The sequence below is a fragment of the Phaethon lepturus genome, unplaced genomic scaffold (genome assembly GCF_000687285.1).
Source record: "Phaethon lepturus isolate BGI_N335 unplaced genomic scaffold, ASM68728v1 scaffold11484, whole genome shotgun sequence".
Classification (NCBI taxonomy): Eukaryota; Metazoa; Chordata; class Aves; order Phaethontiformes; family Phaethontidae; genus Phaethon; species Phaethon lepturus.
The window spans coordinates 3411-28529 of NW_010534006.1; the positions used below are offsets into that span (position 1 = coordinate 3411).

The 25119-nt window shown below is 38.8% G+C and overlaps 1 protein-coding gene across 1 annotated transcript; it reads left to right on the forward strand.

The window, feature by feature from the left end:
• Window positions 1-981: 981 nt before the first annotated feature.
• On the forward strand, window positions 982-24425 carry LOC104619491 (disrupted in schizophrenia 1 protein-like; the record flags this gene model as incomplete). The annotated part of the gene is made up of 4 exons (XM_010285383.1): window positions 982-1132; window positions 4400-4520; window positions 8382-8617; window positions 24371-24425. Coding segments are annotated over 4 exons (563 nt in total), but the record flags the coding sequence as incomplete, so codon positions are not given.
• Window positions 24426-25119: the final 694 nt, after the last annotated feature.

Below are 25119 nucleotides of genomic sequence, written 5' to 3' on the forward strand. Positions count from 1 at the left end.
GAAAATGTTAGAAGGGAAGGAATGTTAAACACGCAAAATTGTAGGCAGTGAGGTCATGAGGAAAGTACTGAACTGTAAAGGTTTTCCATTTGTGGGCTAGCTCAAAACCCTCGGATTTCACTAATGTATCATCAAAGGTGTTCTGGCTTGGACCAGCCAGGCTTGTTGTCTGTCAAGTATGTGATTTTGCTACTATACTGGCACAGTAGAGAACAGAGAATGTATGTACCAGGAATAATAATGTGTAATTGGAACTATGTTCCTTTTGTTTTCTACACAGGAAGAGAAAACAAAGTAAGAACTATCTTATACAGAGAAGCGTTTACTCTAAGAAATTTATAGAGTTATGGTAGAGTCAAAGCACTCTCTTAAGGACCACTGTTACTTTTATTTAAAGTTGAAAGTAAATCTTTTTGTTGGATGATAAAGTAAGCATAATTCAGGAGAGCCTGAAATGAGATAGTTTTTTAATTGCTATAATTGTACATGCATTTTCTGCTTAAATATATTGCTGACATATCCTATGTGATTCTTCAATTCTTGACCTGATAACAATGCAATTTTTTAAAAGGTCAGACTTTAAATGTATAACTGCTATCTAAGATTGTTTTAAAACTGGAGCAGTGAAGAGTAGGAATTTTCTTAGAATTTAATTCAGAGCTGTTCCTGTAGGAAAAGAGCACAGATGATAACTTTGAGCCAATCCTTTGGAGCCTTACCAAATTAAAACTCTGAAAGTGCTGGGAAGCCTGCAGTTTTGTCGTTGTCATAGAAGAAAGTAGCTTAGCATCCTGGTTATCTGATGTTTTCCACTGTAGTCTTAGTAATTCTTCCTTGAGCAAAACAGACCTATATATTTTATTAAAAGGGGAAGAACCGTCTGTGAGGTGGGTTTTACTTTTTGTTGATTGATCCTTTTTCTTCTTCAGGTAAAATGGAACTGATAAGTAACTTTTAACAAAATTATTATTTAATTTCTAGCTGATAAATTTAGACGGAAACTGGAAGAACTGGAGAAAGAGAAAAATTCTTTAAAATTTCAGCTTCCTTCAAGGCATCCTTCAATTAACAGTTTTTTGGATAGGTTCATTACCCAAGTTCAAGACGCATTGCGTTGGGCTGCTGATTGTCGGTAAGTTTGTTGATTCCTTATTATGTAAAATGATGCTTCTATTTTTCTCAAAATGCAGAATACAATTTATGAATAATTTTAATAAGGAATCTTAGGGCCTTTCTAACATACCAATATGGAGCTTGTTTATGAAAATCTCCCCTTTCTCCCCTGTTTTTTCTTTCTACAATTCTTTCAGAATTGCCTTGAAAAACATTGATCATGATGAACTGGTGAATTAAATGGAAGTTTTCTCACTGATGTTGAGTGGGAATGGGATTTGAATCCTTGACATGGCAGTTTGAACATATAATGGCAAGGCAGCTTGAGCAATGGTTCCCCATGGAGTTAATTCTGATGCTCCTTTTCAGGCAATGAAAGGATATTTAAATACAAAGTAAAAAACAGATTCTTTTCTGGTATACATAGATCTTTGTGAGCTTCCTTTTATGCGTCACTTGTTATGTGGCAGTAACGTGTTCAGCACTGTACAAAGTCACAAAAATAAATTCTTAGCCTTCTCTGGAAGGGATAACAACTTCAAAGACTGGGGGAATGTGAGACACGTTGGATGACCCGAGGGAGGTAGTTAGCTTAAGAAGAAAAAGTTGTCTCTAGGTCTTTTTTTTTAGCTATACTGTTAGAAGAGGATTCTTCATAGGTATTGGAAGCTATTCTCAAATGCAATAGCACAAATGAAAGAAGAAAAACCTTTTTTTTTTTTCCTGACAGCTTGTACGTGTAAAAGCTGCAGTGTGCTAGTCGATGTGTTTGGGTGTAATTCTTCATACACAAGAAAACTACATAAAATCAGTACAGATAATAGGATTTTATTGTGAAATTTGAGACTTTTAAGGGTATTTTTAGCCTCTATTTAGAGTATTTATTGAAGAGGCAGGTTTAAAACAAATAACACACTCAGAACTGTTTCCTTCTACCTTCTGAGGCCCTAAGAAGCTGTTTTACCGTTCCTTCAAGATTAGGGTACCACATTCTGTATTTTGTCATTAAGATCTGTCCACTCTATGTATTCATTTGTAATAATTATTTTAGTTTTAGAGGTGGTGGTGTCTTCAGTGTCATAGAAATGGAGTCACTAAAGCATCCTTGAAATACATAGTCTGCTTAAATTTTTTCCCCCTATTTAATGTGTATATATATTTTTATATATGATACATATATATTTATATAATATATACATTTATGAACGTGTTTCTGTTCTTTGGATGGTTATAGCTGTAACTCTTCTCTTTGCACAGGTCTGAGAGCAGTGCCATTCTTCAGGGTCAGATGAATATCCTCTTCACTTCTCTGTCTTGTGCACACTGCTTTCTTTGAGCTTGAGTTTGACTGTTGTTGTGACACCCTTTTTCTCGCTTGATTCTTGTAGCCTTTCACACCACTTCGTCTGTGGTCTGACTGTCTTGTTGATGCAGCAAACGTACCCTTTGTTTTCAATAGGGGTGTTTAAAATTTTTCCATTCCATCAGTATTTTTAGATAGTACAGGGTGGAAAACATGACTGCTTCTTCAAGGAAAATTTGTAGGCATCAGTTTTTATTTTCATTTTGGATCAGAACAAAACCAATATACCTAAGCTTTCTTTTTTCACCTGGAAAATTAAAAAGATGATCAGACTAGCCCCAGAAGGACCAGATCATTGCAGTTTTACTGTAGTTAAGCCAGTCTCATCTTTTTGCAAATGAAGAACTTTTTAAATGAAAAGTGTGTATAGCAGGTTATTTGTATAATACATGAGACTGAAATTCATGTTTTTGGGTGAATGCATTTGGTGTTGACGGGATATTTGGGGCAGGTGGTAGGACCCATGTTTGGTTATGTTTAACTTGGGAAAAATGTCATGTTTGTGCAATCACCCAGTGAACCACTGGGCGAGATTGGAGAGATCTTGTTTCCGTTTCCTCAGTACCAAGTAGGCAGATGTACATGGGATTTTCAAGGATATTCCATTATAGTGGAATGTTTCCTAAATTCTGACCAGCCACTCAGAGTTTTCTATTACATACAGCTCTCGGAAAGATACAGCTCTTACTAAAGGAAGGTGGCTTTAGAGTTGCTGGGAAGTGTGGTCAGCTGGAGCCACAGCAATCCATAATGATTGTAAGGCCCATACACAGTGATGGCTTAGCACCTCATAATACTGGTGTCTCTTTGATCTATTTTGTTTTTACAGAAATACAGTTATACTGTCATTATTTTGTTTAAGTATTAATGACATTTCTTTTAGTGCCAGGGTTTTATTTTGCTTTTTCAGTACGTTCTTCACCCCATAGAGAGGGTGTAAAGCATGTGTGTCTTCTGATGGTCCTGCAGAAGAGACGGGAACCTCTTGTTCTGCACATTTGTTAAACAGCTGTGTGTGGAGATTGTAGTTGTGTGATTAATCATGCTTAAACCAGACTTGTGATGCATGTTTTGTATGTGGCATGATTGTCCTTGCTTTGCAAGACTACGATGGGAAATCCTGCTTCAAAAACATCCTTTGTTTGAGACAAATTTTTTTAAACAAGATATTGAAATGCATCTGTACCCTTTATGTGGAAATGCACGCACTTGTCTCTAGAGATGGACACAGAAATGCAATTGGCCTTGCAAGTGCGCATGCCTTTGTGCAGGAACATGCAAGACAAAATAGGTTTGCATTGTTTGCAGGTGCATTCTGAGAGGCTGATTATAGACTTAATGTAATGCACTGATTACCTTGGGGTCCAATCATGCAAAGATTTACAGCTGAGGGTTGTATGGACCACTGTGAGGAATCCCACTGACTGCGATTTTGAAAGAACTCGCTGTGCAAGAGAGAAGTAAAACTTGGCATCATGGAGCAAACACTCCAGATTATCTCTAATGTAGTCTCCAAAAGCTGACAGAAGCTGCAAAAATGGCTTTGGCAAGTTTCTAAACTTATGTCTAAGAGACATTTTTCTCTGTATTGACAGAAATTACATGCCTTAGTTTTGTCTCTTTCAAGGCAGTGATGGATAAATTTCTGAAATATGAAAAAGCTGGGGGAAGCCTGAAGCTATACAAGTTTTCCTTTTTCCTTCTTCAGCATGTTGTAGAAACAGTGTAAATGTTTGAGATAATAAAGGAAGATATGCCAAGGAAAAATCTCTTGTTCGCTAACTGTATCTAAGATGTAATCATTCTGGTGATGGAATGTTATGACTCTGAAGGTAACATGTAGTGTTCTCATCTATTTAATCTTTGGGATGTCAATACTCAGCAATAATGCTAATTTTTAGCTTTTGTAATTTTTTTTCAAAGGGTGAGGCATGAAGAAACCCAGCCTTGGCACGAAAATGAACATAAAGTTTTGAGATCCACGAGGATGCAGATTTTGGCCGCAAAACGAAACCACCTTTCTCAAGAAAAGAAATGGTTACAGGTAACGGGGACTGCAAGTTGTCTATACGAACCAGTGCTCTGTGGGGAAAAGCTTGTAAGCTGTCACACAGAATTAAATAAATTTATTGTAATAGTAACTTTGCTTCTGTGCAGCAATTAGAGCCTTGGCTGTAGTCCAGTTGATAATCTAAGTGATGATTGGAGATGGCAGCCAGAGGAGTTGTGTTAATCTCATTATGGAAAAGCGGAACTGGGAGGCTCAGTGGCTTGCATGCATGCTTTAATTTTCCTCATTATCTTTTTAAGTGTGCTCTTTGTGTTTTAATTTGCCATTTTAAGATTTTGCTGATCTTCATAAATTTTTATTTGAAGACACAAAGTTTTGAAGAAAGCATTCTTTCATTCATTTCTGGTTAGAATTGACTATAAATACATGATTTACCAGCTTTTGTTCTGGAAAGATGATTGATGCATTTCATAAGGATGAAGGAATCATCATGGAGCAGTTGGTATTTGCCAGCAATAACTATGCACTGACATGTGATGTCGCAACGTGGTAATTTGGCAAATGGAATGTTTTTAAGACGGCTCCTGTCCAATTTTAAATCTGCAAGCCTTTTAAGCAAAATTTAGCTTTTTCTTTTCACTGTCCTTCAAAAATCTCAGTTTACTGTCTAGTACAAGTCTTTCCAGCATCTTGTTTTAAACCTTAGTGATCACACTCTGCAATGTGACATCTTAGAGAGCTAGCAGGTCTAGTTTTCTTTTTTCTGTAGTGTTGTCTTGAAATATCATTATTTTTGATACTTTTTTTTCCTTTGGTGGATCTGATAGTATAATCCTCTGTGTGTATACACATAAATATATATATATAAAAACCCCAAAGAAATGCATATTAGATGGCCATTGCAAAAATCTTACTTAGATGAAGAAATGTCTGTTCTATCCTACGTATCACCTTTGTATTGTTTGGATTTATTTCATCAACATATAAGAGGAGACATAGTCTAGTTCAAAGCTATTAGTATCCAGAAAATTATTTTTGGTAATCTAGACATGCAGTCAGTCACCTCAAGCTATTCAACTGAAAACTGCTGTACTTAAGACTCCATGCCAGCTAATGTTTTTATGGTTGCTTCAGGTGAATCTTTATTCCTATGTAGTTATACTAGGGACAAATCAGCCACATCGTTGTACAGACATGCTGTACATGAAAATTTGATCAAAATGATAATGAATTCCAGGTTCTGGAGAAGACTGACCTGTGATGTTTGGTGGCTCCCAGCATCCCTTAAGTATTGCTTCTGCCCAAAATCTCACATGATCTGAAATAGTTATTTTTCTTTTTTTCCTTCAGCCCCTGCTTTACCTTCCTTTTCCTTCTACCCTCTCTCCTGTTGGTTCTGCATTTGTCTTCAGGGATTTGAGAGAGCCTGTGACAGTATCTAAAATTTACATATTAAAGTTTCTACTGCAACGTGTACTTCCTGGAGAACACCAGCCCATAAGCGAAGCTGGGTGTTTACTATCAGTACTGATTAGCTGTTGTGTTAGAAGTCTCAGTTTAAACTCAAATCCACAAAGTAAAGCTCCGGCTTATGTTTAGTGAGCTGAATATCATCTGTTGGTCCATACTGAGACTTTAAGTCCTTTTTTATCTGTCCCTGGAGGCTGACCAAGAGCGCATGAAAGGCTTCTTGGCATTTCTGGAAAAGAACGTGAGAAAATTCCAGTTTACTGGCTAAAATTTCCATTCTCCCGAGAATGCCTGTGAACTATACCCAAGCAGAACAGCTTTCTCTCTGAATGCAGATTGTCTGCTTCTGGTATCTATTTCTGTTGTAAAAACATTTTGGTACTAAACGTGTGTTTGTAAAACCAAATTCTGTGCATCTCCCTTTCTATTCCCATGTAGGCTGCTTATTGCAGTGATTGCAATTACTAAGATTTCACAGAATATGAAGGTCTTTGTATTAAGTAGGGCCTATTAAGATTTTGGCAGTATTCCCAAACCAGTAACACAGAGACAGAATTGTCCTTTGTGCGCACTAAAAGCCTAATTTGAGACTGAAAGAAACAAAACTGATGTTTTTGGCCTGCTGACCTTTCTGTCCTTGACAAATGCCTGTGGGTTGAAACATGGGCCACTGTTCTCGTGTTGCTAAATCTAAAACAAAAAAAGGAGGAAAATAATTGATGAATCTATTGCACAGCACTAATATAAGTTGAAATTTTTGAGCCAGTCAACCTTTGAACATGCAAGGACTGTTTTTTGTTGTTTTAATGGATACTCAGGGAGCTTGTTGCAGTGCAGCAAACCTGATAATATGTTTGTTGACAAAATGAGCATTAGTGAACTAAACTTCACTTAAATTATATTGAAAATATTAAAAGAATGTTAAGGCTTTGAAGTGAAGTGCTCAAAGCAAAGAAATGCCAAAGCTGGTTATCTGTGCACAGTATGTATGTTTTATGAGAGACTTTAATTGTATGAGCATGCCTTTTTTTTTTTTTCTTGGATCCCTGCCTCATACATTGCTGAAGATGGAAAGTGCTCGTTCAGATATTCAGAATACCGTTTTATCTTCATTACTCAGTATTTGGCCCCAGAACCCTTTTACTGTATGCCACTCAAACCCTCTTTTGGATGCAGATTTATTAATTTGCAAATGGGCATCTGAATGATTCAAAATAATTTAATTTTATCTCCGTAACATCGCTTTAGGTGAAGAGATATTCTTGTTGCCATTTTACAGATGGAGAATGAAGAAGCAAATTACCATAAAAAGCTGTATGGTCATTTCTAATGTCAATTTTGTAATGCCTAATTATTTACTTGAAAAAAGGTTTGGTTGGTGGTTTTTTCATTTTTCTTTTTAGCTGGACTGAATATGGGCAGAGCATGGAATTACAAGCTTTGATTTCTGTTAGGAGTCTATAGATAGCACTTTAGAGACCTCTCTTGTTGGTTGTATGGAAAATGGTGAACATTCAATCTGTGTCTATGTTTTGAGATAATAGTTTAAGTGGCTTGCAAAGTTTCACAGACAGTAAGAAATGTAGGAGTAGAATCAAATTCCAAATATGATGAATGTATGGCATTTAACTACTTTGACAGTAAGTAGTTCTCCTTTTGATTTTTTTTTTTAAACTCACTTTTCAAATCCTGGGACAAATGTGCCAAGAGCCATATATTAAATAACTTTATTAACTCAGCAACCCAGACTCCTTCATGAAATGCTCCTTTCTTGGGTGCAAACTATCTGTTGGGTTTTCAAGGAGAAATTAGAACGTGCTCTTGCAAGAAACATGGGTATCATAATGCACGGGGTTGGTTTGAACTTCTGGCAAGATGAGTGCAACTGAGGTTGAAACTCTGGTCATTTTAAGTCAAGAGAGGGATTTTGTGCTTTTAATTAAAATTAAATATTAATAATCAAATGGCCTTACAGTCAGTGATTCACCACTTGCATCCTGTGCCTGATGTTGGATTGGAAGCCTAGAGGAGCCATTGCAGGGTTATTCTGCAGGAGGACAGATAGATAGTTGGTCATTTTAGCTGCCAGTCTGTAGCAATATTCTGTTGTCATGGTTGAACTGAGATTTCGGGAGTTTTTGGGGAAGTTTTTAACTTGGGAAGTACCTGTATATTTTAAAGGTAAAAGGTGACTGACAGTTGATGTTTGGAAGAAAAACCTGAAATTTGATGTTGAAATGGTGGTGGGGAGACTGTGGAAGCACTAGAGTTTCTAAATACAACAGACACAAGAATTTTTCTGTGTCTTTAATGTTGTGCTAAATTGGACAACCTCAATTCATGCTACTTGTACTGAATTTTTCTAGGGGCAGAGGGGTTTCCTTAATGTGGTTCATAGTAAACTCGGGTTTCTGTTCTGTGCAGAAAGAAATTGAAGACCTCCGAGCAAGACTGACCATGTTAGAAGCAAAAGATCAACAGCTAAGAAGAGAAATCGAAGAACAAGATAGACTTATTCAGTCACAGGACTGTGAACTGACTGCTTTACTTGGCTGCATTTCTTTGAAAGAGCTACAGGAAATAAGTAAGGCTGTCGATGACACTTTAGCATCCTCCTATCAAATTCCATTCAGTCTGGATCTTCCAGGGACAATAAAGAGGTATTTAAATTTCAGTATGTTGTCAGTGATGTAGAGTCTTGTATCTTCCCAATGTATTGTTGAATTGGCTGTCAGTTGTTTGTAATTGTGACAGCTGATTAGCTGGATTCAGACTGTTTAAAATTTTTTAAGAACAGAGTTGAAGTTCTAATAGTAATATATTTGCTCAGGAAGGAAGACTTTGTAGTTATTTGAAGGTCTCACACTTAATAGTTTTTGATGGTAAAGAGTCACCTACAGTAAGCATATGTATCCATCAACTGTTAATACTTGTCATCAATTTAAACTATTTTTTTGTTAACTGATGGGATTTTTTTTCCCCAGCTTCGTCATGCAGTAATTACAACATATTTCTCACAGCCAGAAAGTGTGTACTAGGCACCATCCAAATAAATACTAGAGATGCTTCTTGCTTCAGTGAACTTCCAATCATCATGAAGTCCAATGTGATGAGTGTTAGGCTCAGACAGTGGACTCAAGGTAGTGGGGGAAGGGATACAACATGAAGACTTCTGGGACACGTATGGTTAAATGCACAGCATATGGTTCCCTTAAATGGAAAAGTAGCTACTCTTGGTAACCTTTTGGAAATAACCTCACCTTTATTTACAAAAGCAATAGAAGCACTTCAGGGCCTAAACTGTACTGGCAGTCAATGGGACATTGGTGATGGAATTTTGAAAGTCTTACTGCTGCTGTGTCACCAGGACAAAATAAAATTCCTCTTTATCCTAACTTGCATTTCTCCCAGATAAGCAATAGCTATGTTGCTTGCAATTTTTTTCTTCCCTTCATGTTTATTGGATTTAGTTTGGTTATATTAACATTCATGAGAAATTGCTGCTCATGTGTGCTAATTTATACAGATTTTTTTAAAGTCAGCAGAACATTTCATAGAGGACATGTTCCTCTCTTGAGTTTTTTTTAAATTTTATTTTAAAATAGGTTATGAGAAATAGTTTCTTGAATTAAGTCTAGTTTCTTTCAATAGTATCTTACACCTGTGTTTCTGAGATTGAGGAATAAAAGGTCTCAAGTGGTATGAGAACCTGTGCTTTGATTTGAGTTTTCTTATAATTTTGGATTTGATTATGAAAGAATATCCAGATTTTTTTCATCTCACATTGCTGATGCAACATTGAGTTGCGCTTAACTCTTTGGGAAATTATTTAAAGATGAGTTAAATTAGTGCTGGTTCAGGAGGAACTTGCTCTGAGTTCTTCACTCATCAGCACCATGAATAACACAATCACTTGAGGGAATACAGGCATTCATTATTCAAAGTGGGTTCAGAACTTTAATGAAGATTTAGAATTAATTTCTTTCCTTTCTGTTCATTTTTAAAAGATGCCTTGAATGGAACTTTCCTTGTTTAGTTTTGTTTGTTGAACTTTGTGTCACCAGGGCCAATGATGAGGTGTTTCTGCTCTTCTTACTATAGCTGGAGTTCTACTGCAACTGGGGACAGATAGATATTGGTTTGGGCTGCACAAATAAGCACACTTAGGCATCTGTGACAGCCTTTGGAAACAGTTTAAATCTCCTATGTCAGGTTATATTTGTGTACTCTTGTCAAACCCCAAAGCCTTTTCTGATCAGAACTATTGGTAGTGATGTAGATGCTCTCCTATGGCATGGTCACATGGAAGCTAGAGTCCTTGGTTCAGAATGTGGAAGCTTTATATTTAGGTCCTCTGTAGCCTGTCTGGATCTGAACCTACAGCCTCAGAGCAAGCTCTTAACCCCCCAAGGGTTTCAGTGTCCTTGCAGGGAATGTGCTCCATCACAGTTCTTAAGCTGGACCTTAATGTATCCAGGAATGCAAAAACAGAAATCTGGTAAAAGACCAGAAGGCTAACAGGCAAGAAGAGATCTGACTTTGGGAGAGTGAAGGTGGAGAGGATTAATGGTTATAGAACTTGTCTGGGATGAGAGACCTGGTGGTCATAGTTGTTGAGGGAGTTGGCAACTGTCCATTGATAAAGTTCTAGATTTTTTTTCCTCCTTCCCAACTTAAAAGTGAAGCGAGCTGTTAGGAGAGTGTCACAACCTGGCTGAAACAGCCTCTCAGAGAAACAAGGTACCACTCACTGCCTATTGAGCAGCTTCTCTCTTTTTTGCAGGAGGTGGTGTCTCTCTCTGAATTAAATCACCTTGTAGGTGTTTTTTCTATGTGATCTGGCTTCTTGGTTTGATAAATCCCACTTAAAATCTACCCAAGTTTTGTATATGCTGTGCCTGCTGCTTTAGTGAAAAATGCACAAGCTGCCTTGGGAGCCCAGACTGAAATCTCTAGTCCAGCTGTGTGAACTCAACTGCTTGACTTTGTTGTGTGGCCCCTTCTTTGCCTTTGGTTCTCAAATCTCTTCCCCAAACCACTGGCTACTTCTGGTGGCAGAAAGGGTTCCAGGGCTGCACTTACGTGATGGTCAGCAGGCACATTTCCAGCATGGGTTCTCTGCCAAATCTTGCTTTCAGAGAAGGCTATATATCCAGAAGGGTATGCTTCTACAGTGGCTGCAGTTAATTAACAGTGAGAGTTAGGCTCATTGTTAAACTGAACAAAGTGATGGGTGCCTGCCTTTTAAAGCTGTGCAGTCCATCATACCTTAAGTACAACGATCTTATGTCTGCATCCAGTCGTGTTCTGTTCTCTCTTTCTGTAAGATGAAAAAGCAGCAAGCAGATAGTAACATATCTTCTATGGATATACTTTCTGTGTGCCTGTGGGCATTCCCTATGTTCTTATACAATTGCAGAATAACTTAGGAGGTCATCTTGTCAACCCCCTGCTCAAAGTAGGGCTACAATCTCCAAGTGACATCAGGTAGCTCAGGGCCCCTTCTGACTGAGTTTTGCATATCTCCAAGGATGGAGATTTTGCAGCCATGCTAGGCATCCTGCATTTCACCACCCTTGCTGTAAACTTTTTTTGTCTCATATCTAGCCAGAATTTCCCACATTGCAACTTGCATTGGCTTATCCTAAATCAGTACTTCTTGTGAAAGGCAACCTAATAAGGTAACAGGTTAAAATACTTGATGAAGCCAGTTCAGCATATTTGTTTTAAATTCCAAAGTCTTGGGATATTTAATGTGAAAGAGATTTTTCTGGAAATGTATGCTTTATTTTATGAATCATTGCAGAGGAAAAAAAAATGAAGTCATCTAAAGTTAGGGCTATCTGAGAAATAAAGCTGTTACTCATACACATACACTAAAGATCAGTGTTTATGTAGAAAGTCGTTCAGTATTTATGGGCTGTAAATGACAGTCTCATGGGTATTGGGTTGCAAGATACTATGTATTTATTCTAACTGCATTGTGCTAGTCAGTAAAGTACTGCTATAATGTGCTTTTGCGTTATTATTTGTTGGGTACGTGAATTGCATTCAGCACTGGAATAACATAGGGCTGACGTGAAGCATCTCTTAAGACAATCTGTGCTGTAATGAATCATATTGAGTGGCTTGTAGCTCACTATAAAATACAAATTATTTTGCTTTTCTTGGTCTACGTGCTATTAAATAGCAACTTATTGAAGCAAACTTAGGGAATGTCAGAGAACATCTTAAATGAAGAATAATTGCCCAGATAGAAGTGTGCAGAAGCAGGAGAGCAAGTCAGTGTAACATTGGGCTGAGCATTGTTTCTAAGCTTATTTTTCTTGTCAAACATTGTTATTTTCAGGAAGATTAATAATCCTTTGTTTTGTCTTGTTTATCTTTGGTATGTGGTGGACTTTTTGAAAACAAAGGGCTTTGTCAGTAACTATAACATGCTCTGAGTTTGAAGAATTGAGAAATGTTAGACACGTTACCCTAGGCCCTTTCTTGAGGGCCTCTTAGGTCCTTAGGTTAAAACGTGGGCAGTTAATGTGCAAACAAATACATTAGCTTGTGTTTTGACAGGGATTCTCATCGAGGTTGAGACCACAGAATGTGGTCGTTTTGCTCATCCAGACAGGCCTCATTGCTCTTGGTAAACTAAAGGGTGTAATCATTGTTATAAAACAGGGAAATTGCAGCGCAAAAGCTCGGTTCGCTTGCATGGGGTTGCATAGATGTGCTTAAAAGGTGGGAGCAGCTCATGTTGTGTGCAGCACGACATGTCTGTTTTAACTAAGGATGACATACTGAAGTCTGAGGAAAATAGGTCTGAGTGTTTCACTGTGAAGTATTTTCTCCTGGAGGTTGCAAAAGGTAACAAAATGTATAATTTCTGTATCCTCTACTGAAGAGGACACCATTTCAGAAATACATGTTTTTAACTAGTGTAACTTGAATCTTCCAATTACAAAGTAAGACCATGTTAATTATTTGACTTACTCTCTTCAGTACCTGTTGTTTCTTTTTTTTGTTTCTTTTTATTTCACAATGAAAACTCGGGAAGTCTGTTACACTTTTGTTCATATTTAGTTTCATTTAGCATTTTCTCTTTTGATTTTATCCATATCTACAGATGCAAGTTATTGTACAGCATGTCATACTTAAAATAAATTGCACAGTTCCATCTGGTCTACTGTCTGGGCACTGAATGCTGGTTGAAAGAAAGAAATTCAATTAAATATCTTTCAAAATATTTGAATACTCCACCTCTTCTTTCCCTCTTCCCATGGACCAGTTTTTAATTAGTAGGAATTTGTTCCACAGTGGGTGTGTGGGATCTTCTGAAGATAGCGAAATTCTCTATTCTGTATATTAGTTATTATAGTACTGTCATGGCCAGTGGCGCAAGGAACTGAGCTTGAAATTTTATGCAACCAGTTCAACTCTGCGTTAGTGATGCCTGGAGCTCATCTGACAAAGATTAATTCAAAGTGAAATATAAATGCTCAGGGGATTGAAAACCTTATTAGTTGGAATATACTCAAAGCATTCAGCAACTTCAGTTGAGGCCAAAACCTGATAAAGCCAAAAAAGGTGGATTTTTTTTTTTTGAGAAGCTCGTTTACTTGGGAAAAGTTGGAAAAAAAACCTTATGCATATTTTCACATATTAACTTAGGAAAAGTGCCATTCAGAATTGGCTGTCATGTACTGTCATTAGGAGAGACTGCTTTGTACGTGTTTTGTTGTTCTTCAAAGTATATAGCCACATGAGATTTTTAGTCAAATTAGTGGTTAGTAAGCTATGAGAAATTACTGAAGAAGTCTGAATGCAGCCGTGTTTATTCACATCAGCCTTTCAACAAAAATCTCAGCTTTAAAGAAGTGTACTTAGAAGGAGCAAAACAAATTGCACCCTATCCTTTCAAAAAGATACCTGTTGTTTGCTAGAGAACGTGCAGTCTGTTTGGGAAAGTCCTTTTTAAACATGTGGTTTGAGGTTTTCTTTGGCTCTTTCTGTGAAAATGCATGCATATAAAAAAATTATCCTCTGGGAATAGAAGGGTAGCACAAATACAAAGAGCAGAGGGATGAAATGGCTTTATAGCATCAAAAGGTTTCTACTACAGTGCACAGGCTGCTAATGTTCCTGACCTTTTGCTGGGCCTCTGTGTGGGACAGCAGAGAACTGAGTTGTATGTTTAATGACAGATACTCTTGGAGTCTTTACTTCTGGGTTTAATTCTTGGGGTTTTGGGTTGTTTGGAGCTTTTTTGTTGCCTGCACTTTTTCCTGATTTCACACACAGTAGTGCTTAATTACAAGTAGAAAGTGATGTTGGGTAGGTAGGTTAGAGACAAAATAATCTAAACTTTTCTTTCTTTAAAAGATCTTTCTGAATATTTTCAGGAGAAACTCCTATGCTGTGTTGAGTTGGACCGTGAAGATCCCGATCGTTTAATAGATGTCTAAGCACACTGCGTCATTATGTAACTACTTCTGGCCTCATTTTTTCTGGTCCTGGGCCTGGCTATACATGGAGCTGTTTTCAGCAAGTCACTGTTGCTTTCACCTTCTCATGCAACTTAATTCACTTCTGGGTCTTTCACTTGGTGGGTGATTTTCATGTGCCACATCATCATGTCTCTGCCTTGGGAGGATGTCAGCAATCCTGTGGTGCTCCCTTGGCAGAAAGGCTTTCTCCCCTTCTGACCAGACTTTTCCCCGCCTGCTGTCCGTTGTCACTACCTGATAGCCGCTTGCCTTCCCACATAGTTGTATTTCACCGATGGTGGTGTAAGCATGTGTGTATGTGTCTGATTTGTGTGAGATCCTTGCTCCTGTGCTGTGTGAGAGAATAAAGCTTGTGGACTTCTTCCTCTGTACTTTGGCAATCTTTCTTCTTTTTTCCCTTTCTTAAAAATTTCTCTCACCCATACCACACTGTCTGTCCACATGGTATTGCTGTGAAATATCAAAAGTCCAGGGAAAGGATAATGTTAAAAAGGAATGCAAATAAGTAAAATAGGTAAGTGTTTCCCTCTTATAAATATGCATGATGAAATGAGTGTGGTGAGCTGTCAGGTGTGCAGACAAAACAGGTAGCTTATGTAGTGGCCGCCACAGCTAGGGCTTCATCACTGAGTAACAGGAGTGAAGAAGAGAGCGCTCTCAGTCACCTCACTAGTTCAGTCATTTTAGCTTTGCAGGCCTGCCAGAATTGAAAAACAGTGTTTGCATATGAAATATACCCTGTGAAGAAGTGCTGCACAGCCTCAGAAACTGCTCTCCCTGTTCACTTCTGTTCCAGTGATAAGGTCTGGGCATGGGAGTCTTCAAGGCTTCTGACAGCTTCAGTTACCCCCAGGCTTGTTTGTGTTGATTTAATTTCAGTCAGTGATAAATCATCTTCCATGACACAAGGATGATGCACAGGTCACTCTGAATATTTGCCTTATTGCCTTGACTTAGGGCCCTTTCATGCTGCTCTGATTTTTTTTTTTAAAGCTTAACACAGAATGTAAAAAATGTTCTCTGTGCTAGGAAACATGTTTCTGTCTATGCTATGTGAGATGAACCAAAATACAATCATGGAATTCTTAAAATATAGCCGATACCAGTGCTGCTACTTTAGCTACGTATAGTGAAGATGGTGTGGTGCCTTGTTTTTTTCAGTCGTAGCTCTTTTGTTTAATGATCCGGTGATCCGTTTTATTCTGTGCACTACAGCATCACAAAACCTGCAGCAGTGGGCTTGTGGCAGAGGGGCAGAGGATCAGAGCCAGTGAGGACGCTCCCCAGCGCCCGGGGAGGAGACTGCCTTGGAAATTCCACAGAACTCCTGCCCTCGGAGCGACTGGCTGCATAGCCAGCTTCCTCTGCCGCAAGGGGCTTTTTGAGGGAAACTCCAAATTTTGTCTCAAATGTCATAACCCAACCCAAGCTTTGATAATAGGATTGTCTTATTTTCAGCTAGTCCCATGGCTGGGTTTGTGTTTTGGGGAGGCCATCATCTTGGCTTTCTCAAAGAAGTTGGCTGCAGGCTTTTGTGAGAGGTGAAGACAAGTCACAGGTGAAAGAGGTCTGCCTCTTCCTTTGTGATCTGACGGATTAGGAGGCTCAGCTTTCTTTTTTGTAGACAGGTGTTTTCCTCCTTGTTTTTTCTACCTAGGATTAATTTCACTCCTTTGTTCTCTGCCTAGGACTGAAGGGTAGACTCCTTGGGCAAGTGGCTTTGTTTCTTTTTTTCCTCCTTTGTGGGAGCAACTCTAGAAGAAACTGTGTACTGAAAGCCTGGCACGCCGTACGATGTCTGTGCTTCAGCACACAAAGTGAATTTGCTTCCTGCAAAGGTGCAAGTAAAGGTCGTCAAACAAGAGCTGCCAGGGTTTGAAATCGTGGCAGAGGACTGCTTGATCAAGTTGCCTGTGTCTGAGCAGAGTCCTTTGTTCTGTGGTTCAGCCGTTCGTAGCAACTCTGATCCCATCGGGGCTGGTGGGGACCCCTGTTGTAGGGAGAAAAAAGGTCTTCTGTGAAGTCTGTTCCTGCACTGTAGGCACCGGCCTTCCTTGTGAAGAATAGGAGGGGTTGGTAACACAGCAGGGAAAGGAGAGAGCAAGCCTTCCAACTTGGAGGACAGAGCCACTGCTAGCAACTTGAAGTATTTTGGAGCAATCTTATAGGCAGTTTTTTCATCCTTCCAAGCAGCATTACAGAAGGAAAAAGTCCCAGCAGAAAGATGAGTACTATCAGCTGGAGTACCCATGTGTGCAGTGTAATGAAGAATCTGGTTTTCCTTGCTGAGCATCTGGTTCTCCCTGCTTGCCTGAAGAGCATCCAGTGGGATGTAGCAGCCTATAAAGTCCAGGTCACAGATGTGCTGATTCCTCTGGGTATGCATATGATGAGATTTATTTCTCTTTAGGGAAAAATGACCAGCTGTCCCAATCAATGTATGATAATGAATTTGTTTGTATGTAATAAAGAGAAATAGCTAACAATATCCATGGACAGACCCTTTCAGTCAGCGAAGTACGATGGATGTTATTCTTAGGAGAATAATTGCAGCTGCTGTGGGCAACCTCTAGTTTTTGGCACTCCAGACAGATGTAGCAGAAGAATGGGGATCTCTTGACACATCAGAAAATCTGGGGAAGGTGTTTGGATGTGACGAACTGCTGCTGCAGAGAGCTGTTTGGTTGTGCCTTTGTCTTCAGACTGATGTTCCTGTTTCAGGTAGCAGCTGGAGCAACAACTGCCACAACCGCTCTGCGGCAGCAGCTGACAGAAGAGTGGTGGGAAATACAGCAGCATGCGAATGGTTGGTTGAAACAGATGGCCAGTTCGGCTGGCTGAATGGTGTGTTATAGGACCAGAAGATTTCTCAATATGTGGCAATGAAAATTCAGCTTGGAATTGTCATTAAAGATGCCAACAGCATCTTCAAGTGACTGTGAACTGGTTGTTTCTGATGGAGTAATTTTTATCTAAAAAAACCGGCTACCACACTATGCAGACTGAGGTGCTGCCTCAGTCCTCCTATTGCAGGCATTAAAAAAAAAAAATCATAAATCATTTTTACAAAAAATTATGAAGTATCATCTAATGCTCTGACTTTTCTGCAAGCCTCCTATAATTAGGGCTAGTGTCTGGCAGTACTGCAGCAAATAAGGATTGTCTGTTTAGAGTTCTTGTGTATGTGTAAGAGCTTCTGGGCAGGATGATGAGTAGTTACAGTCCACTTCATATAGGTATAACTCTTCGAGAGTCAACAAAGACAAGTGTAGTCACCCAGCAATCCGTGAGTCAATGTGAAACCTTACTTGTAAGCTAAAGTTGTACAAAGACATTGGGAAAGTGTGCTTCTAGCTCTGCCTCTTGATAAATTGTGAGTGGGGGAGCCTATCTATTGAAGCAATCCTTGACATAAAGCAACAAAGAAGAAATACCGCTCTGCAAACGATAGCTAGAAAAAGGGCAAATTGCTGGAGCAAAATCAGCTCTGAAACAGAGCTAGGTGCATAATTTTGGGTTCTCATTCATATTCCTTGGAGAACTCTGTAGATTGAAATGTGCAGAAGGTCCAATGCTCCTGTACCATAAAGTACATCTCTTGATAATTTTTGTCTCAGATCAGATTAATTTTTGAGGTTGGAAGCTTTCCAAGGTGACACTTTGCATTTTACTTCTAATTCAGGTGACTAGTGTTATAACTGCCACAAATTTCATTTTCAGTATGATCTAAACACAACTTTTCTCTCCTTCTATTTAGTGTCAAAGTCCATGCCTCAAGAGCACTGACAGGTTTAGATAGAGAAATTGGATTTTCACTACATCAGTTCAGCAGAAATTTTGTGGTTTTTATCATTGTTTAACCAGCTCTGTCATCTTATAGAAGTTTTCTGTGAGCTGCATTATCTGAGGAAAAATCAGAGTTTGTTTGGAAAACCCTGGCTTATGTTTAAAGGATGATTTTGCTTCCCAACATCGAGATATGCTACTGTGAAAATTTCATTGTTTGAAGTCCCATGGATCATTGCACGAAGATGAAAAGGAACTTATGTGCTTGACTGAAAAATTGCTTTTCTGGTATGGTAATACCCAGATATGTAGCCCAGCCAGGCTTATGAACAGATCACATAGAATGAAAATCTTGTTATCCAATGTCATCTTTGATTAGGTAGAATCAAACTTTGTGGTGGAGAGTTTGAAAAGAAAACAAAAAGTGCTGTTTCACGTTAGTGCATTTAATGCAATCTAGCTCTGAATGTTGTTAATTGAGCAAAAGCGTTGCTTACTTTTGTTGCTCGCCAGCAACACCATTATAGGTCTTGTCCTGGTAAAAATCTGCACATGCTATCTGTAATAGTGAATCTGTTGATTTTACTCAAGCAAACTTTGGGTAGAAGTATGTTTTCTTATTTTTTTTTCTTTTAGTCCTAGTTGTACATGTCTAGCTTAAAGCTGCCTCTTGTTAAATACAGTTTTGTTCAAAAGCTTTTTTTTCTGACTTGTCCTCAAAGCTTTGAGATACGTGCATCAAGAGAACTGTAAAAGAACAAGAAAGTTATTGTTTGATTTCATTTGATTTTTGTATTGTGGATTTCTTCCTTAAAGGCCCAGTGAAGTCTCTAGATTTAAGATTTCTGGTGGATTTTTGGGGGATTTTTTCCCTGATGTAGACTGTAGCAGATGTTTACACCAGATGTTCCCCGAGTAGCACTACTTATTTCTTTTGCAAAGGACTGGACAAAGACTTTTTTGGAAGGTCAGCTTCTATTTGCTGTCAAAAGCAAGATTACAAGTGTAGGACTTGGTTTATACATTTTCATTTTCTAAGAGAGTACAGCTTCTTGTGACTTCAGAATCAGAGAAGGAATCATGTTACACGACTTAAAGTTGGAAAAGTCACGCTCTCTGCAGGCTGTGACCATTAGAATGAGGTTATCCTTTGCAGGCAGTCTCATTACTCTGGGACAAATTCATACATACTGTAAACTGTTTAAATTTGCTGATAGCCAAGAAAATACTCTTTAATAATCATTTTATCTAGGAGGGAATACATATTCATATGAATTGAGGGTTCAGCCAATCATGCTTTCTCATATGCATGCAGTCTGAGTGTAAGCTTTCTAGGCTGTCACTTTTGAATTAGAAATTCAAATATGGATAATTTTAAATTGTTCTGTCTTGTGCTTAGTTTTAAAAAATGTATTTTAAAGAAACTGTATTGTGATGTGGAGGTAGGGAGTGAAATAACAGGATCTACAATAATATTTAGGTGACAGTAATGTAAGGAAGAATATTTGCTGTTAAAGGACATCCTTTCATCTTGCAGTCTCTTCAGGCAGAGATCCAAGATGGCTGCTTAGTTTCTGTATGAAAAATAAGAATTTCCAGTACATAATTTATTTCCTTATTTTACACTGGTACCATGTGTGTGGTATGTTTTATTGTGCAGTTATAGAACCTGCATTCTGATGACATTTTTTTGGTCACTGTATCTATGTTTTTGTTATTAATACAGGGACTGTTTCTGTTTAAGCAGTATGTATATTTATATATCTTGAATATAGAGAACAGCCTTTTGCCCATTTTCATTCCTTGAATTTTTTCTTAGGAAGCGGAACATAAATACACAATAGCCTGGTATGCAAAGGGAAGTATACTGGCAAAGTGGAAGGAAAGACCTTCAGAAACATGCCTGCCTTTAGTAGAAAGCTGTTCTTCCCAGTATTGTGCTAGTCAGCCTTCCTCTGAACAAAGCCACTTCCATAGTATCTGTAATTCCTGCATGTAAATCATAACTTCTCAGAACATTCTTTAAAGGCTTTTAAAATGTTATCTGTTATATCATGACATTTAATGTTCTCTGTGGTCATGTGGGAAGCCAGTGATAGAGCGAGAAATGTGTGAACCAGACCACTTGATTCCTAGTCTTCTTTCTGTCCCCTATTACGTTGAATCGGCTTGCTTTATTTTGTCAGCACATCATTCCTGATTATGAACATCATTGTCCCAGCAAGTTCCGACTGTATTCTTATAATTCGACATACTCAATACCTATTTTTCTTTAAGGTCATTAAAATGGGATATTTTAAAAGGCACTGGCTTGCTTGAAGTATTTTGTTCTTAAAAGTTTTCCTATAGTCTGTACATGCAAAGTCAGCCTGAGCTTTTGAATATTCAGCATTCCCACATCCTCCTGCAGTTCTCCACTGAAGTCTGTGTTTTGCCAAAGTATTACTATATTCATGGTCTGGAAAGGGCAAATTCTTAGCTCCTGCTTTCCTGTTGTGGTCTGTTGTGTATACAGTGGGGCCCTGGGATGTAGCAAGTCTACATTACTTTTCTTCTCTCCTCGTTATGGATCCTGATGTGTGTAAATCCATTACAAGCCATTTAAATGAATAGGCCTACATGGCCATCTGTGTGAATGAAGAAATTACACAAAGTGTGTAGATTGCTGTCAGTTCTGCAAGTGTTAAAAACTTTTCCTGCACTTAGTCAGTTAAATCTGTGTTAATTGAATTCCTGTCTTATTCTAGTCCTTCCATCAGCTGGGTCAAGAACTTTGCTTTCCCTGTGATGGAGTTAGCTTATATTGAATTTGAGAAGTAACTTCTAAATGGTCCTTATAATAGATTGCAGAGGCTGTGAGGACAAGCAGTCAAATTCTTGATTAGCTGTTCTGGCAGAGAAGAATAGCAATGAGTCAAAACTATGGACATTTTCCCAGGCAAGAATTTAGTGTTATTCCAAGGAGTTCTTTTTAAAGTCCTTTTCCCTGGTAGTAATAAGTAAAACAGCTTTTAAGCAGACAGAATACCCCTCTTAAAGTGAAATATGATGCTACAGGGTGGTGGTAAAAGAAAATACTATTTCTGGTTCAAGTCACATGTAACAGATCATGGCTGTTGAAGCCCTTTGTTGGTAGAATGAACCAGTATTGACTGCCTGGTTTCTCTTGCGGGTCATTAGCTTGTCAGTTAATTGGAAAGCTTGTGAGAGGCTTCTCTGTGACTGTTTTGTGGTAGATGGACGGCAACCCGGGAATAAACTTAGTTAAATGCTGTTCATAGCTGGTAACTATAGCTGGTTTGTACACAGTTTTGATTGCTACATGTGAATTGTATGATGGGCTAATCTCTAAAAGGGATAAGGGATTCCTATGGTGTTGCTCTGAAAGCTAACAAGGATTCGAAATAGGATGCTATTGTGAAATTCATACCATAAATAATACAAATACACTTGTGGGAGTCTGCATGAATGCTGTAACTATAACAAAAGGATTCCTTAGATTCAAGTCTGTAGTTAAGGTGACTATCGCTAGCTTGAGTCAAAACAATGATTTACTAATGATATTCTTTATTGATATGTGTCAGAGTAATACAAAATTCTCTTAACTATAGTTCCGCAAAATTCTCTTAAAACTATAGTTCTGCTGTCATTGAAATGGCAGTGTGTGATTCCTTATTTATTTTTCAGTGACTTGACAGATGCTCATAATAAAAGAAATTTAGGTATAAAGAGGTTGTTTTTTTTTTTCCCCATTCAGCATCTGGACTTGAAAGTCCGCATGGGCTTGTGCATCCTTGTTAGCAATAGGGACTCTACAACTGGGTCTGAGTTTGTAATGCTGTTTTGGATGTATGGTTTAAAAAGAAATTAAAAATTGATCTCTGTTCCTGTTAGCTGTGTGAGTTCTGCAGAGGAGTGAAATGTATGAACCTGAGGGGGCTTTCTGTGGGGAAGGTAAACAGGTAAGAGGAAAGGCAGGTGGAAGAGATTTGTTAAATAGAGGTGCCATTTTTATACTGTTGTTCTTCTGGCTATAACTGCACTTTACATTTTGTTATGGCCTGGGTCCATAGAGTTGAATTTTATAAGGCAGTTTCAGAACAATTGGGTCAGTCACCCATTATTCATTCAGTTACACCCCACAGCCTTGCTGCTCCCTGTTGACATCTGTGCACAAAGCCCAGCTCTTTTTTGCATAACCTGACCAGCTCAAATGCTGATTGTGGGAGCTGCTGAAAGTCACTGGGAGCGGAGAGCCTGAGAGAAGAAATGGCTAAATAGCTCATTCCCTGGGGCATGCCCAGAGGCGGGCAGGAAGCTGATAATGTCATCGTTTTGCGTGTAATATTTTGTGTTTTGCCCATATATTGCTGTAGAAAAGGGAGAAATCGGAGACAGCTGCGTGGGAAATGTTGTTAAACCCCTTTTATGTAGCCAGCCAGCTGTATGTGTTTGTTGCCTTACGCAGGCATTGACTCGCGCTGCCATGAGCTATTTCTGAGGGGACTGCCTCACCTGGAGTGGGAGGGATCCCCGCCTGCCGTGGCAATGCCGAGGTGCCTGGCCTTGCCGGGCCGCGCGCCGGAAAGTTGCGTGCCCCGTGAAGCAGGGCATTAGGGAAAGCAACGCAAATAGCCGTCTCGTTAAGGTGGTGAAATGATGCGCCGGACGGCTGAATTCTGCCCCTGAGGCCGCCTCTGCGCAGCTGGGCGAGAGCGGCCGGCCGGCCTGTCTGTAGGAGGTCGGTCCCCGAGAGCGAGTGCGACTGCACCTGCTTCGGGGTTCAGGCCTACGTAAACGCTGGCTCCTGACGCGGGGCTATGTGGGGGCTGTGCTTGGGGAATGGGAAGGAGCGAGTTGTCAAAAAAGAAAAGGGAAAAACACGGAGGTAGGCAGCAGCGGGGACTGCGTGCGTGTCAAACGGGCACTCCGTCTGAACGCGCTCTCTGAACAGCGGCGAGTCGCGTTTCTTCCACCTGTGAAATGAATACAATGCTGCCTTATCTTGCGAGAGTATCATTGAAGTAAATCCAGCCGTGTTTGTGAAATGTTTGGATGCTTTGGTGCTGAGCACTAAAAGAAAAGCTCAGAAATAAATTAATGGTTCTTTATTCGGGAGGAACGTCAGCGGTAGGTCGCGAAAGAAGTACGTTTTTTGCAACGCAGCTAAAAGGGAGTATTGAAAAGCTGCTGGTGGGGAGTGCTGACTGTCACGTACACTGAATTGAAGCTGTTTTCTTACAGAAAAGAAAATAGCTTGTGATAAAGTAATTGAATACTGTATAAAAATGTATGCCCGTGAAGTAAGAGGGAGGGAAGTATTAAAGCTGCAAAAATAATCTCTATTAAACTCCTAATGTTTGATTTTACTGGGATTTTTGAACTTCGTGTTAAAAATGTAATTTGTGAACTTACTTACAAGCACCAAAGGCATAGGTTTACACTAGGTTCTGTAATACCGAAGTAGTTAACCTACCTGTTTCCATATATGGAAGAAAACCTTGAATTTTTTCACGTATAAGTATGGACAATGCCTCAATTTCAGCCCACTGTTGAATTCATTTGGTAGAAATATTTTGTAGGTTTTTATTAAACTAAACAAACAGAGTAGTGATATTTCATATAAAATTACTGTGAGAATAAGTGACTGCAGTTGAACTTTTCTGGCAGAGTTGGAAACTGGGTTATAAGAGGATAGTTAACTGCAAACTCTTTGTGTTGGAAATGCCTTTGTATTAGGTGTTTGGATGGTAGCCCAGCAAAGCACCAGTCCTGGGCACTGCTGGGAACCTCTAAGACGATATGGTTACACAAATAATCATAATTGTGTTTCAGATGGTAAGTAAAATGCTTATAAACTCATTAATCAAGAACTGTAAAGCTAGTTTACAAACTGTTTTGCAAACAAACAGGATTAAGTGGGTAGAAATTGGGTGGAAAAAATGTTGGTTAGTCACTAGCAACATTGGAACCAAATACACAGATTTTTATCTTGCTATTGGTTCTTTTGTGTTAGTATGAGTCATCTTAAAGCCTGTGTGCTTCTATATGAAAATGTATCTTGCATAGCAGACCGTGATGAGCAGAGAAGGTCAACTCTATTTTTTTTTTTTTAATCTCTTCTAGCCTTCAGGAAAAAGAACAGTCGTTCAGCATGTCCATCAAAGAAACTACTGCCAAAGTAAGTACATGCCAGTTCTCAGTTTTTCAGAATGTTTAGAGAAGCAGGTAATAGCTTGCATCTTAATAAATTGTCTGTGTTTTAGGAAGTTGGTTTTGTGGTGTTTCTTCTAAACAGATTTTGCATGTAAATATTTTTAAACATGCACTCCAAAACCTGTCCCCCCCCCCTTATATTTGGACAGGCCGCAGAGATTATGCTCAAGGAAGCAGATGGAGTAATCTATTGTTTCTTGGCTTACATTTACTCGTGATCAGTCTTCTTGCTAGTCTCCATTTAGGACTCCTTAGCTTCATGAAATGAAAGTGAACTCTGGTCACAGCTGGATGTTTTTGCTCTTAATACAGAGCCTATTACTTTCCTAGCTGACTGGTTTTGTTGGTATGAAGGAAGAGGATAAATGAAGTACCTTTTTTCCCCTCACTTTCACTAATAATAAACTAGCAAACTAATTCTCACACCGTTTTAAAAATAATAAAAAAAGTGATGTGGCATATTTGACATACCTTTTGTTTCTAACCAGAGATATTAATACTTTTCCTTTAATTTTCCTATTCTAATTGGCTAATCTAAAATTGGCCTCCTTCCAAGAAAGAGAATACTAAAGTTTTCTTTTTGTTTCAGAATGGCTCAATGAGCCACAGAGCATCTTTGCTCTAGGAAAAAAGGTCAATATATTATAATATTATAATAA